Raw genomic sequence first — 16,113 nt, 5'->3', positions numbered from 1 at the left:
TTAAATTAGTTTAGAAAAAAATAAATTTCACATTCTACACATACTTGTCCTGCTTTATCAGTTAAGTGTTAAAGGGGAAAGACTGTATTCTTGTCCCTTCATTTTAAAGAGCCAGTCATGAGGGAGCACAAGTCATTTGTTTATGTGTGTGTGTGTGTATATATATATATATATATATATATATATATATATATATATATATATATATATATATATATATATATATATATATATATATATATATATATATATATATATTTATATATTTATTTATATATAAATTATTTACAGCTGAAACTAATTAACTGTTGATCAATGGAGAAGTAAATCTAAATCTTGAATCTAGAGCACCTGTTTGAATTCTGACCGTATTGGACCTTGATCCAGACAACAGCAGATTGTTGGGCTTGCTTTGCACATACCAGGGCCAGTTTAGTCAATAATTCATGTCCTTGAGGTGCATGAGTAATTGCAAATACTCAAAATCGTCTCATAAACTAGTCTGCTTAGGTTCTTGTAATACTGGGGCATTTTGAACTGTAGAGTTCATGTACAAAAAAAATGTATGCAAAAAGTAAGTCAAAGGATATGCCAAAGATAAAGACAGACTAACATAATTTTCTGTAAGGTAGTTTGAGTTTATCTCCATCACAACACAGCAATCAAAACATTTAACTATTTTTAAATCATTATAGAATTTTATTTTTGAGGAATTAAGCTCAAAGATTTGTGAACATTTGACTTAAGTGTGTGGTATATGTTACGTGGCTGCCACTTTACAGTTTGAGATACTCTGCTTCTCGTGTTGACATAGGCACTGTTTCTGTAGTATTTGCATGTTCATTTTGTGTCTGATGGTCTGCTATTTAACTTCACTTGTTAATTTAATTTGCAATTATAAATTGAGTCTGGTTTAATGAGAATGTGCTTGTATGTGCATGTTTATATTGGTGCTTATATCTTGCCCAGGGCTAAAGTCTTTATTTTGCACCCGTGTTTTCATAATAGGTTGCAGTTGTTCATATATCTGTAATGGATAAAACTACATCAGACAATGATTATAGAGCAACCCAAAAATATCTATTGGTTGTTTGTGCGTCTTCTTATTGTAATAGTTTGTACTCTCTTTTCCTGAGTTATATTTTATTATTTTACCAATAGGCAGATTACAGCTCCTTATCATTTTATAATGGTATACTTGGGGCAGCTGCTTTTCATTTAGCATGGAGCTGATTCATTCTACGTTGTCAGCAGCATTTTTTTATTTGCTTTGTTTGTTAACAATGTGGAAATTTTCTTTTGTCCTAATCAACAGCATTGTATAATATAAGCCAATTCTTACTTGCAGCATAATCAAGAAAGACAAATAAAATAAAAAATACAATTTAAATATATTGTTTTTTTTTCCATAAGTAAGCAAACATTCAGAAACCATGACCATTTTAGTTTAGCATTCACCATTAAATGTCATTTTTTCTTGCTTCTTGTAATTTTTGTATTTAGTTACTTTTAAATATGTGGATTTTTTTATTTGTGTTGCTTCCAGTTTCCCAGTTCTTATTGACAACCCCTGAAGGTGGTTCATGTCGTGCTTATAAGAAGGTTTTCGCTTCTATACCCCAAAATAATTTTTTTATTGTCTTTTATGTTGATTTGCAGTGTTCTGTCTCTTAACAATGAAAATGCACATATGTAGTTGCCTTCACCCTCAGTAGAAAGCTAATTAGGTTCTGGTCACAGTATGTTCTATGAAAAACATGCTTTGCAATTATTTAATGAGTCAATGCTTTCCTGTAGCAAGCTACAAGATATGCCATGGTTCCACAAGACATTTTGTACATGCCCAACTGTATATCATTTTACATTTTTGTATGGTAATAAGCAGCTTAACTCCATTAAAAAGGTGTCATAAGATATGTTCCTGTCTAATTCCTATAATATTTGCTTCAATTTTGGCATAGAAAAAATACTGAGATTTTTCAGAATTGGTGGAGAAAAGAGGTTTTGTTTCATAAGGTTTCATCATTAAGTAGTGGAAATAAATCAAAACAAAACCTTGTTTTCTCGTTCTGCATTATTTGTAGAAGTATAATGCTGTTAGCATGTTTTTATTTAACTAAGTGCTTACACAACATGAGCAACTTATTTGAGGTAACAGAGAGGAAAATGTAGACTGAGTCATTGTTTTTATATGGAAAGAAAAATGAGGGTGTTTTAATTTCCTACAGATTTTATGTAGTTTTTTGAAGTGTGGGTCAGATTTCATGACAACATCTGAAAAAATTTGGCAAAACATCAAGACTTCCGTTTTCCCCTTTCAGAAACAGATGACTATGCAGAAATCATAGATGAAGAGGATACATACACGATGCCCTCAAGTAAGTATGTTGAACACACACATTTTGCAGATGAATTGAGAGGAATAGAAAGTCTGTTTTATCTTTAGTATTTAGTCTATTAAACCCTTCATACAAGTAGATTTTTTTTATATTGTTTCCACTATTACAAAGTTATTTTCTGCTTGCCATTTTTTCCAGTTTGTTTTAGGAACATATATTTATACTCTTGTTTTTTACAAATGTATTTCTGATACTAAAATATTAATTTCATTAAATGTTTTCTTCACAATTTTATTTATAAAATACTATTATCTCATTGTTTCGTATTCCTGATTTTTATTATGCAGTGTCTTTAATGGTATTTCTGGTTTTAAACTCATTTTTTAGATTTAATGTGAATGGTTTAGTTTATCAGAAAAAATTAATATAACAAAAAATAAATAACCATGTAAACGTTGCTTTGTTGCATATATTATCCATATGCCATTCTTTTTAAAAATATGAATATTCATGTTTTAAAAAATAGGAAGATATTGCTTATTAACAAATAACTTTTGTCTAAAGTTTAGTTTTGCTGCTAATATTGGCTAAACAGAAAGTGACTACCGTTCATCCCCTTTCATTTTTTATTGTAAATACAATATTGTAGGAACATTTCAGCTTTCATTATGACTGAAGGAAAGGTTTCTCTTATTTTTTGTGATGGCAGAATAAAGTTAATAAAGTTTTATACTGTGTATACTATTCACACAAAATAGATAGAAGAAAACTTGACAAAACAACAGCATATGTGTGCGTAATTTATTTGAATGTTACTAGAGAGAATATTTCAGGGAAAGTAATACTTTTTTGTCAGAGCGGGCATATTTTAATTATATTTCTTTTTACTTTTTTATGATTGTGCTTTACTTTAATTTCTTCTATCATTTATTTTTGGAGGTTATATGATATTGCTGTGTAGATCTGAATGGGCAGATAATTTTTAGACTAAATTACTTAATATGACCTATTGAAACGGGGTTTCCTAAGCTGGTTTCTTCAGCTTGTTTGCTAGCGTCTTTATTAAAATTTAAAAATAAAAATGTGCAAGTTTCCTTGTGACTTGAAATTATTCCCTTGGCTGTGTTTCTCACCCCAATAATTAGTTGATATTTCTGTTTCAGAATTTCGTTTCTCTCTACCAGATGTGTCAGAGAAACGTTTAACAATTATCCAAGGCTTGACAATTTATTTCCGGTCATTTTAGATTAAATTGTAATTTTATGCCCTGCTGAATTACATTTCTTAATATAACATGCAGTGCCTTTTTGAGAATTCATATCAAAATAGTATTTTATTTAATTAAAAAGTTATGAGTAAAACCAATTAATTAAAATTGGAAGGGGCACATTTACTTTTTCCATCAAATGTTCCTTTTATACATTGTTTTATTTTGAGTGGCTTTCTTTTGGACAGCTTTAACTGGTGCATATATGTAAACATAAAATCTGTACAAAACTGAATCTTTGTTACTAATTAATTTTAGTACTGTTTAGAAAATCATTGTTTTTTGTAGTTTCTAAATAAGAATCAAGAGAATTCTGTTTTTATGTTTACTAAAAACAAGATCTTTAATCTTTCCTTTCAATACTTGCACTTCAGAAAGCTATGGATTAGATGAAGGTAACGGGCTCCCCATTTATTCCTGTTGCTTATGCTTGTTGTATAATAGATGGAATGTTTTGATTTTTAAGTTTTCATTGTTGTCTTTATTTAACTATTTTCTGAATTGTACATTTTGAACACTTACTCCATACATAGTCTTAACAGTTTTATTCTTTACATTTATAGAAAAAGAACATGTGGAGGGATTTTTATTTAAAGAATATAGGGCAGAGCAAAGCCTAGTTACCATTGACCTTCATGGAACTGTCTGTTCTCAACTCTTATCTGCTGTCTTTGGAATTGCTGATCAGTACCAAAAAAGTCATCATCGTCATTGTAACACAGTTATAGTACATTTTTTGGGTTCACCCAGGTTTGTCAGTGAACCCCTTATTTGCTTCCTCCATTTTCTGCAGTCCTGGGCATTATTAAGGGTGAGACTCATTCTTCTGGTCTCTTTCTGGGCATCATCCCATGCACTGCCCTCACAGTGCATTGTATTCACACAGTCATCTTTTGCCTATCACTCCACATGCCCAAACTACCTTGGTGTGTTTCTTCTCAGCGTAGCACTTATCACCGCCACACCAAGCCTTTCTGTCTTCAACATTTTTCTTCCTCTCAATCCTTGACACACCACATATTCACTTGATCATTTTCATCTCATCATTTGTCATATCAGCTTGGAAAACACCACAGTCACATTTTTCCAAATTAAAAATGACACATTTTAGGGAACAACTCTGTTTGCAATATGTTGCAACTTTAAAAATGTACTGCTTTGTTGCAACATAAGCAGCCTTTCCCAATTATTATAAGGCATGACTTTGACTTACATTACAAGTACATTAATCTGTCTTATTTTAATACTAGTGTTAAACCTTAATTGCATTAAAAAGGCTTTATACTTTATTACTATTCTGCTCAAATGCTAGTGTTAGTTTTTACTTTAGTGTCTACAATTTGTTACCATTTATCATCATAGTACATCTAAAAAATATTAACAAAAAGTGAAGTTAATACAGTATAATAAAATGTGGTTTACTGGGAAATTTCAAAAAGAATCATTACACTTTAGTGCTACAAATAAAATGTTTAGATAAATTAAAGATAAATTAGATGTTACTTAGATACATGTTTTAGTTAGTAGATCCACTAATGTGTGACATTTAAGTATGAACATCTCCCATAGCCACTTGAAACAAAATACTGCACCAGTTGTAGTCATCTTTTGTAATAGCAATTAACCTGCAGTAAACTTATTAACATACATTTTTTACCCTATTTTTTGTTCAAAATGCCCAAGTTTGTCTACTTTAATTGGTGTAAATGCATGATACACTCAAACATATGATCTACTGGTCAACCATTTTAGAACACATGATGTTTCCAGTTTTTATTTAAATTTTACCAGTTCAAGTCTGGCGAATAACCTAAAATGGTATAAAGTTAAGTGGTGGACTTCCTGAGGATAAAGTTAAGTGGTGGACATCCAGATGATAAAGTTAAGTGGTTGATTTTGAGTGGGGTTTAAAGAAAAAATAAGTCTTGGTTACCCAAAAACAGAAAAAGTTTCAGTGTTATATTTAATTGTATTTACTGTAGCAATGAAAGTTAATACCCTTTTTTCTGTGATTTGAGCTGTTGGTTTGACCGTTTGCCTGGCAGTAAAGTAGCCATTGTTGAAATTGCAAAATAAGAAAAATAGGCTTGTTTGTGTCAGAAACCACCACCAGTCTTCTCAATATACTGAAATTACAGCACAGAATAAATAAACCCTTGGAGTTATGGATGCTGCACACTTGTAAGCTGTGCTCATAGCATTTATCCTGTGAGATGACTATCTTACAAGCTGTCAATAAATAATAAGCAAAACATCTGATTTCATTTGTGCCTTAAAAGTCATGGGCAAGCCATATTAGTGTAGGAGAAATGTGTGTAAAATTTGTATTCTTATATTTTGCATTTCTTATTCATCTATCAATCTTTTTTCAGCATTGAGAAACTCGTTAATTCTGTTTATCTTTGACCAGCTGGCAATTGCGAGCCATAGTTACTTTATCTGGATGAGAGGGAATTGAGATTTTTGGGAGAAATAGAATTTTAAAATTAACAGAATTTTGTTTGATTTTTCTAATCAGTGTCTAAAGTAAATTTCATATGTGAAAAAGGCTGACATTGATAGTATAATGATAAAGATCCTTAAAAAATACTTTTGTATCTAATGTGTGGCTTAGTAATATATGCAAAAAATGACTGTGTTCTTATGTATTGATTGTTGTTCAGCATGTTTGTGCTTTTAAAAAGTCAAAATGATTTTCAAAACTAAATTGGTAATGTTTGAGTTGAGATAAAATTTGCTTAATTTTTATGTTAGGATTTCAGTAAATCATAAGATTACATTTCTTATAAAAAATTATTCGAAAGAAACTCTCTTGTGCATATTAACGTAGCTGCCATAGTGCATCCAGTAATTTTTATTAATTAAATCCTTTATAAAAATTAATACAGGGTGAGCCAAAATGAAGTACCACATTTCTCATGGTCTTTGTTCGAGATAGAGGCAGCCAAGTGGGTTGGGATGGGGGGGTCCTTTTAATAGGTGATCCCATGTTTTCAGTCTGCAACATGCCTTTGTCCGATTTACACTGTGCTTTTGCTGTCGAACCGTTCTTCAAAAACAACAAACTTGTCATCACTATGCAAAGTGCCTTCTGAACACACTTCAGCATTCCTCCTAACAGTGATGTGGGTGGCTGAATTTAGACAGACAGGTACAACGTTGAATAGAAAATCTCCCAACCGTCCTTAAAACATCCAAGCTGTAAGGGCATCAATTTTGTAGCCTCCTAAATGTTCAACGTGCAAACATGCTTCTGACTTGGGCATTTCCAAAATGTCTATGAGGAGGATTTTGCATGAGGACCTTAATTTCCATCCATACAAAATGATGGTAGTGCAGGAACTCACTGAGAGAGACTGTGAGAGCCATAGAGAGTTGTGCGCAAACATTCTGCAAACCATTCGTCAACATGCCATAGTCATGTGCAGCGACGAGGCACATTTCCATTTGAATGGTTGTGTAAATAAGCAAAACTTTCTCTGTTGGGCCGAAACCAACCCTTGTGAACTTCATCAGAGACCCCTGCACAGTGAACGTGTTACAATTTGGGGTGCCGTTTTATGGGGGTGGTGTTAGCAACGGTCACCATCATTTCAGAATGTTACATTGAAATGCTTGAGAACTTTTTGCAGTCCCAACTAGAAGAAATGTATGTGGTGGATGCCTGGTTTCAACAGGATGGAGCAGCAGCTCATATGGCACTGAGATCCATGCAAGTTTCGCGGGAGATGTTTCTGGTGATGCTGACCTGATCTCCCTGCGTGGCAATGTCGGGTGGCCTTCACATTCGCCTGAACTCACTCCATGTGATTTCTTCTTGTGGGGTATGTCAAGTCAAAGTTATACACACACCAACCTGAAAACCTTGAAACCATCAAAGACGCTATTCGCTACAAAATCATCACTATTTCAATTTAAATGGCAGAATGAGTCATGCGAGTGTTCAGAAATAGTCTCGAAGAGTGTATCGCTAATGATGGCCACATCCTTGAAGACATCATTTTTAAAACACATTGAAAAAAATGTAATCTATTTTGTGTGCCCTTTTCTTGTGTCGTAATGAAATTCATTTTATTTTTTAGCATTTGTGTAGAATAAACATTTGAAATGTGTTGCTTTTTTTGGCTCACCCAGTATATTAAAACCTGCATGTTATGCTCTGTTTTTTAGTGGTCACTACAGTTATGCTTTTTTTTTTTTTTATAATTATTTTATTGAACATAATAATAATGACATCAAGTTTAATAAAGATTTTAATTTACTTACTGGACACTGAGTCATTAATCATGAACACATTTAAAAAAATTTTCCCTCATTTTTTTAGCTAGGGATTATGAAATTCAACGAGAGAGAATTGAACTTGGTCGCTGTATTGGAGAAGGGCAGTTTGGAGATGTTCACCAAGGAGTGTACATTAGTCCAGTGAGTTCATATTGTGTGTAAGGCACCAGCATTTTGGTAACCTATTTTCCTCTTTCTGAGCCTTTCTCGTTTATAAAGGCAAATAAAGTACTTAAGTTATTTATATTTCCAAGCTTTGGTGTGGTGCTGAATACTCATTAAGTAATATTTTTGTCTTAAAGTCAGCTGCTATATTCTGTCACTCTGCAGATATTTTTAAAACATTTTTTCTTTGTTAGCAAAGCATAAAATAATAAGGCAAGTTGTGAGTTTCAATTTATTAATACAGAAATTGGCCACATGTTTTGAAAGGCATTCTCTGTACTGCTTGCTAAAAAGGGTAGTAAATGTTGGTCTCTCATGCTACTTTTTGCCAAAAAATATTAAAGAGGAAACCTTCATACACATGCTGAGTCATCTGCTCAAACACTGGCTGCACAAGATATTCTCATAAATGTGTCTCCTTTCTGTGAGGTTTCACCAGTAATGCCATTGGCCTGCGTTTTATTTTTGTTGATCACTATGCACTGCTCTTCCTACTTTCACAATACTTCAAGTGACCATCTGTAAACAGACTGTGCTTGCTGCTCATGCAGCCTGTGATATAGCAGTGATTGATGTTTAAAAGAGATGATCTGCAGAATTGGTCTGTTTTTACCTGATACTATTCTGGAACTGCTAGACCCCATCTTTATGGTGCTGTTTGTCTTTGTCCAGGCTGTTTATTTGCTTATAGTTTGGTTTGCATTTTGTTTTTCTTTCATCTTGATGTTAGTCTGCATCTTGGAGAAAATAACTATAAAGACCATCTCTGGTTTGCGGGTAACATTGTTGGGGGCCCATGTAGGGAAAAGGAAGAAATTTTAATTTGACCATTCCAGAAGGATGCCAAAATGTAGACAAAAGAGAGAATTTTAGCTCATTTAATTATCAGTTTTTGGGGGTTTTCAGCCATCAAGGTAACTGAAACACACTTGTTTTAAGAAGCAGAATGATACAATTTATTGATAAACAACAAGGATTATAGAAATATAACAGCTGCATACTGTATATATTGACATTAAAGACAGAACACAAAACAGATGAGCCAGTCCAACATATAACACAGAAGAGCCTGGCTGTTTGCTTACTATTTAGTGTTCTAATTTATCTTGACATAGATAAACAGTTTTACAATACCATATCCTTAAGGATAATGTCTGATTTTGTGTTTAGAAGATGCTGTTGTTGCTCCAGCTTCAAGTTGAAAACTCTTCCATTAGAGTGCAGGCTTTCTGTTTACGATGCAGTCCATTGTTGGTGGTGTACTGTGCTTTTCTCAGTTAGGCTCTTTGTTGTGTCATCTGCAACTTCATAAATATTTAGATGCTGATGTTGTGACGATGCAGGCTTGCTCCATTCCCCCTTCTGTCTTCTGGGAGCCCTTGAACCCAACACCGTTGGTAATGTCGCCGATGAGCTAGGCAGTAAGGCACAGCAAATGGAGCAAGGAAATGGTGCAAAAGTGTAAAGTACCTTTATTAAAAACAACAAAACCAAACAGTGTCCAAATAAATAAAGCACAGTGCATCTCAAACGTGTTCAAATAAATAATCCATAAAAACAAGTGAAGGGTGGAGGTTAAAAACACAATAGAAAGAAAACAACCCTTTAAAACAACGAGGTTAAAACAATGACATGAAGCAGTCTTTTTTTATAAACAAGCACGGCTATGCACCAGGGGAGCCACCCTACCTGCAGCTGGCCTTCCTTCTGCTTTCTGGTCTGGAAGCTTCCCAATCCCTGGTTTGGGTTCAGCACTCTCCAGACCGAGACTTGGTTTTTCCCCAACGGCCAGAACACTCACGCTAGTGAATCCACCTTCCAAGTCTCCCGATTCCCGCTGCCTTCTCTGCGTAACGCGGCCAGCCATCCTTCTTCTTCCAGTCACTCCTGCTCCTCCAAAAGTGCTCAAAGGGAGCGACCACTACCTACTGCCCTAGGTGTTGGCCAAACACCCTGCTACGGCTCACAGTCCAGCTGCCTGCGAGCCTTCGCTCGCTCGCTCGTTTGCTTTCCTGCTCCGACTTTCTCCTCCTGCTTCCTGCTACCCTCTTCTCCTGCAACCTCCGTCTCTTTTTTCTTTTTTTCTTCCTCCCCTTAGCCACCTCACACTTCTATTTGTAACGGGGATGTGACAGCTGTGGCAAGCAGCAGCTCCCGGGAACAATTATGGATGCGAACGGTTTCTCACCTGCGCACTTAGGTGAGAAATGCCCACCTCACAAATTCCCCAGGAACTGCTCCAGCCACACACCACCACGCCCCCTGGCTAAGCCGTGAGTGTGGCAATTAGTTATTTAAAAAAAATAAATAAAAAATGGCCTTTGATGTGAGCTGTGGACCCGCTATACCACATTCCACACCCATAAGCCCCAGCTGTACAGGAAGGCTCCATGCTACTGCCAACCTTGTGCAACTGGCGGCCCAGGTCCACAGCTCGGCCACACTAAAGATGTGGGCTCATTTTCTGGCAGAGAGCTTGGCTTGTCAGAGTGGATGTCAGCTTTCAGGTCCACAAAGAGAAGAGATCATCTGCATTCAGCTCTACAAAGAGGTCAAAGCTCATCAGCTTTTAGGCTTCAGAGAGAATAAGTTCTAGAGAGTGCCAGAGAAGAGATTAATCTAGTAAATTTTTAAGGAAGGGTGTAACCTGTAATGATAGGACCAGTGTCACTTCTAGTTATATAAACCAGTGCCTGCTCACAGCATGTGTTATTTTGTCCTTCAAATTTGCCACTAGTTGAATTCCAGCTCTTTGTTTGAGTTGGGTGTCGATTTGATACCTTAATGTCTGAAGGAGTCTATGAAGATGTCACTTCAGCTCTGATTTACACCTTTGTTATCAGGTGAAGTACAGAACTGACCAAGAATGTTATGAGCTGCAGTTAAGCAATTTTCTCAAGAAATGCAGTGAAGGTGGAGGTTTTTTTTTGCATCCATGTTAAATCTGCTGTCTTAACAGGCCTTATATGCCACTAAAAGCCTAGACTGTGCCAACTTTATCGTACTCCTATTAGTTTGGTTTTGGTTAAGCTTAGAGTCAGGACTTTTAGTTAGAGTAACACCACATCCTGATTGGATGTGTCTGTCAGTACATACAAACCAGGTCCTGCAGCACAATTTTATTTTTCATTTTTAGATTGGCTAATGCTTGCTTCCTAAAATGTACTTTGTTTTAAATAATTCCAGGGGTATTGTGTCCTTTGTTACACTTTGAGCTTTTATTGCTCACCTTCATGGCTGCAAGTGTGCTTTAAATGTATGTTCCTTACTGTAACTTTTTTTGATTGGGGATTAGTCAGCCACAGATTAAATTTGTAGAATTTATTTTCTCTCTAAAGACCTATAACAAATCAATTTTTAGAACTTGTTTTGAATTTTCCCTTCAATATATACAGAGTCCTTTATTGATATCTGTATTGTATTACTGGAATCTGTCAAGACATGTTTAATGCATGCTGCTATTTTTATAATAACCTATTGGTACATTGTTATAATGCCTCTGTGGAAGAAATAACAAGAATACAGCCCCAGATAAAAAAGTATGTAAATTTCACACATAAACATACCTTTTTATACTTTAAATTAAATTGCTGCTACTTTCGACATTTTCCATTTCTTAATATCGATTACATACAGTATGTGTGATTCATAGCAATATTCCCAAATTTTTCCAAAGCCATATTTTACTTTTTTTGGTATAAAACAGATGTTCTCCATTTCTGTTATTTTCTTATACCCATTCCATGATTTTTTACAAAGATTTATTACAAAGTTACCACCTGGGAATTCACTTTTTTTCTACCTCCAAAATAGCTAGCTGTAGTTTTCCATGTAGGTCCCAATTGTAACTGATAATTGTGCATTTGTATGATATTGATGCTTTCGTGAGTTTTACTTTTGTAAATTAAGATTTTCTTGTTCGTTCTTTTATTGTAGTCCTCACTTGTGTTGGCTTGAAATGCACCATTGATGCATGTTAATCTCTTACATTTTGTGTCCTTTTATCATCCACTGACTGTTTGAATATACGTAACACAGTCCACTGTCTGTCAGTGCTGCTGGAGTGCATCTTATAGTTTTTTATGGTTTTTTTTTATGCTATAGAAAGGCAAAACCTGTCACGTTATATAATAGCCTACATTCAGCAATGATCTTATTTTTAAACTGCATTGTAAAACTTCAGAAATAATTTTAAAAGATGCCAAAAAAGTTTAATGATCTGAATATACAATATCTCCTATGATTTTATGTGATGACAAGTCTTCACAAGAGTTTAAGTCTGTGTGCATTAAAAAAAAAACTGTTGCCCTAATTATGATAAAAGACATTGTTTTAATAAATTAATTTAATTAGCCTACATAAAGCATATCAAACATAGTCTATGAAGTTATGCAGTTCTAATAAGTGGAAATTTAATTATTCTTATTTCTTTGTTTTTATTCAGGAAAATCCCACATTGTCAGTGGCTATTAAAACATGCAAAAACTGTACATCTGATAGTGTACGTGAGAAATTTTTGCAGGAAGCTTGTAAGTGGTGTTTTCTGATTCTTATTTCATCATTGTTGTGTCTTGTTTTTAGTTTGTTGGTTTAAGTTATCTTTTTCTGATACTTTTTTGTTACTACCACAAAATGCTAAACTACTCTTTATATTTCAAGTCTTAGTAGAATTTAGAAAAAGATCTATATATTTTATATTTTTTCTTTAGTGTTTCTCTTCATGGGCCTGTTATGCTTTTGACATAATTGTTGATCTATGAATATTTGTACTTTTTCCTTACTTGCAGTAACTATGCGACAATTCGATCACCCTCACATTGTCAAGCTAATTGGAGTAATAACAGAGAATCCTGTGTGGATCATTATGGAGCTATGTACACTTGGAGAGGTATATTTTTTCAAAACACATTTAAAATGAACTCTAAAAAATGCTTATATTTAAATAGAGAATATGGGGAATAAATTTTATTTTGCTATTCAAGACCTCATCATATCATTCTGCATTTATTTCAAATGGTAAATACAAATGGGGCGAGTGTTTTTCTATTTGGTTATTTAGGTTGATTTATTACCCTCTCCTGTTTTGCAATTGTTGCTTTGCTTATTGTGTAGGTGTTTATGAGTTTACTAGCAGTATCCCCAGGGCTGGTTCATTTCTTGTGCTCAGTGTTATTGGGATAGACTTTGACTCAGTGTCACTTAGAATTAGGTTAAGCACACAAGAAAACATTAACATACAATTTGTTATTCCTAAAAGCAGAAATTTCATTTCATTCATAATTATTTGGTTTGATGTTTCCAGTGTACCCAAGTGTGCAGATAAACCCACTACAGTATACAGGCAGACATAATTTAAAATGTGATCTTTTAATTTTTCGTTTTTGTAGTCAAACATTGTGATAACCACACATTCTTTGTGTCGATCTGTTTTTTGCTTTTTGTAACTTTTAGCAAATGGAACCAAAGTGAATGCTTATTAAACTCAACAGCAACATTAAAACCAGGTCAGAAACTGAAACCAATGAAAACATGAAAGTCAATAAGCAACTTAAAAGAATCACATCTATCTATAATACTAGACATTGTTCGAAAGAAAAGGTAGCTTGTTCAACTAAAATAAAAAAATAAAATTTGTAAAACATATTCCTTCTCGAGTTGTTTCTGATTCCAGTTTCTAATAATTTAAGGTGTGCCTGAGTTTTAATAATTATTGGTGCAATCTCAAGTTTTAAGACCAAGGTAGAGCTGGATGTTTAATTAAATTGTTTATTTTGATTCTTTGGTGACTTTTACTGTGGTTATTTTTTTTAATCTATGTTCAGGGTAGATGCATTAAAAATATCAAGCATAATACCAGTCCTTGAAAGTGCTTATACAGATTTAAGTAGACTTTTCACATTTTAGCATTCTGTTTGAAATTCAAGTGATATAAGACAACAACTCTATCACATTTCATTGTAATGTTCATTTAGTACCAAGTATAAATGAATATAAATGAAACATATTGGTACTGCTTATGGTTGAAGTTATTTTTTTATTTTAGTGATTGGATTTCCTTATATTACTTCCAATTCAGTTATCTCCAGATTTATGCAGTTCGTCTTTTTTTCCTCCTACTTTTTCACAGCTGCGATCTTTCCTACAAGTAAGAAAATATAGTTTGGACTTGGCCTCATTAATTCTTTTTGCCTACCAGCTCAGCACAGCTCTTGCCTATCTTGAAAGTAAACGATTTGTACATAGGTAAGAAGAATGACAATAATGTTTTAAATTCACGCTTTAATTTGAAGCCCCCTTGTAGTTTGTTAACACAAGGATAATTAGCGTGTAAATTTGAAAATGTTTTCTTCTTAGGGATATTGCTGCAAGGAATGTCCTTGTTTCTTCCACCGACTGTGTAAAATTGGGGGACTTTGGTCTGTCAAGATACATGGAAGACAGCTCCTACTACAAAGGTACTCTTTATTCAAAATAATGTGTTAAGTGACATAAACATACTCCAGAAATTTATAATGAACTAAGCTGTTTTCATTTTTTAAAACTCTAAAGTAAGGATTTCAAAAAACAGACCTGTTCCCAGTTCAGTTAAAAACAAAGATTTCTGCCTGCCATTTGTCCTCTGAATTAATACCCTAAATTATCAGATGGTCTAATAGTAAAGATAAGTTGGACAGGGAAAACCACTAAGATGTTACACGACAATGATCACTTTACCTGCTTGTAATGCATATCTACACATTATGTGTAAAGTAATATATCAAAGGGACCCACTTCTACATGAACATTCACTAAATTAAAATAGCAAGAATATTTCAGGCACCACTGAAAGCTTTCTTCATATCATTGGATGAATGAATAATTATATATTTGCAGTAGTTATATTATTGTGAGCTGTGCAACACAAAGAAATTGTAGTTAAGGAAGAATGTATACCAAGGGCAGATTTTTTTAGCTTTAGCATATACATTTGTTTAGCTGTTTTGCCGCTCTAAAATCTTATTGTGGATTAAGCATGTCCAGTGCTTCATTTATTTCTCATCAAGTCTGTTTTCACATTGACAAAAATGCATCTATCTGCAGCTAGATTCATGGGTTCTTTTTTCAAAATGTAACCCCCCAGTCTTACCTTCCAATGTTTTACATTTTAGTAAGAAATATTTTGTAAACATGTTCTGCAAATGGGAAAAAACAAAAGGATGGCATTTTTCTTCCTGCTATTGAGTGAACCAGTGCAAACAACAATTCCAATGTTTCTGTTACAAATAACCATGAGGGTTACTTTGTTAAACATATGATAGGTTATTTTGCAGAGAATATACAATTTTAATGTGAAATATATTAAACAAAACATAAATGCCAGTTTTCCTTGGGTTTATTTAAGGTATGGGATTATCTCAGGTGAATGCTTTGACTACCTAAAGCCTAAGTGTTAGATTCTTGTGAGCTACTTTCTTAACTGACCAAGTCTGTATTTGCAGCATCTAAAGGGAAACTACCTATTAAATGGATGGCTCCAGAATCAATAAACTTTCGACGCTTTACTTCAGCCAGTGACGTATGGATGTTTGGTAAGTTCATAGTGCCCATATTACAGCTTCTTAAAATGTCTCTACAGTATCAAACATTACAAATATTTCATAACCAGTCAACTAGTAATCAATGCTCCCTGAACTAGTTAGTACTGTTGCTATGATGCTGCAGTAATAAGAAGAAACAAGATGGGAAAATGTGATGCTGTTATGTGTTTATGGGCACAGTTTTGTTCAAGTGAACTGTTAAAATGGTATTACATAATAGGACCAAAATCAATGCCAAATAAAGAACAACCACTGCAGACATACACTTCAGTATAATGTATTCTGACATAGTATATTCTTTATCTAGAAAACTATAAGTTACTTCATATATATTGAGCCTTGTTTTTATAATAATAGTTTATTGTCAATATGTATGCCTAGAGCTTGTGATCAATAAATTATTTGAATTTAATGCCTGATTTTATTAAATATGACAGCTAGTTTAAAATATGGTAAAGTTCTGTAAACAAAAGGCTGAAGTTCA

General features: G+C 33.8%; 1 protein-coding gene across 12 annotated transcripts in view; it reads left to right on the top strand.

The window, feature by feature from the left end:
• LOC120515784 (focal adhesion kinase 1) overlaps nt 1-16,113 on the top strand; it is a 191,645-nt gene that overhangs the window by 110,216 nt on the left and 65,316 nt on the right. For 6 of the 12 annotated variants that reach the window (XM_039737094.1, XM_039737086.1, XM_039737092.1 and 3 more), the window contains 7 exons: nt 2,322-2,378; nt 7,931-8,028; nt 12,497-12,581; nt 12,840-12,940; nt 14,180-14,295; nt 14,407-14,507; nt 15,531-15,620. In XM_039737094.1, coding sequence (XP_039593028.1) covers nt 2,322-2,378; nt 7,931-8,028; nt 12,497-12,581; nt 12,840-12,940; nt 14,180-14,295; nt 14,407-14,507; nt 15,531-15,620 — 648 coding nt within the window. Of the gene's footprint in view, nt 1-2,321; nt 2,379-3,980; nt 4,002-4,399; nt 4,418-7,930; nt 8,029-12,496; nt 12,582-12,839; nt 12,941-14,179; nt 14,296-14,406; nt 14,508-15,530; nt 15,621-16,113 lie in introns of all 12 variants that reach the window. The other 6 variants (XM_039737087.1, XM_039737091.1, XM_039737085.1 and 3 more) reach the window with 2 other exon arrangements.

Source organism: Polypterus senegalus, chromosome 15 (genome assembly GCF_016835505.1).
Source record: "Polypterus senegalus isolate Bchr_013 chromosome 15, ASM1683550v1, whole genome shotgun sequence".
Lineage (NCBI taxonomy): Eukaryota > Metazoa > Chordata > Cladistia > Polypteriformes > Polypteridae > Polypterus > Polypterus senegalus.
Note: the sequence above shows the minus strand (reverse complement) of the source record. Positions and strands in the feature narration are given on the sequence as shown.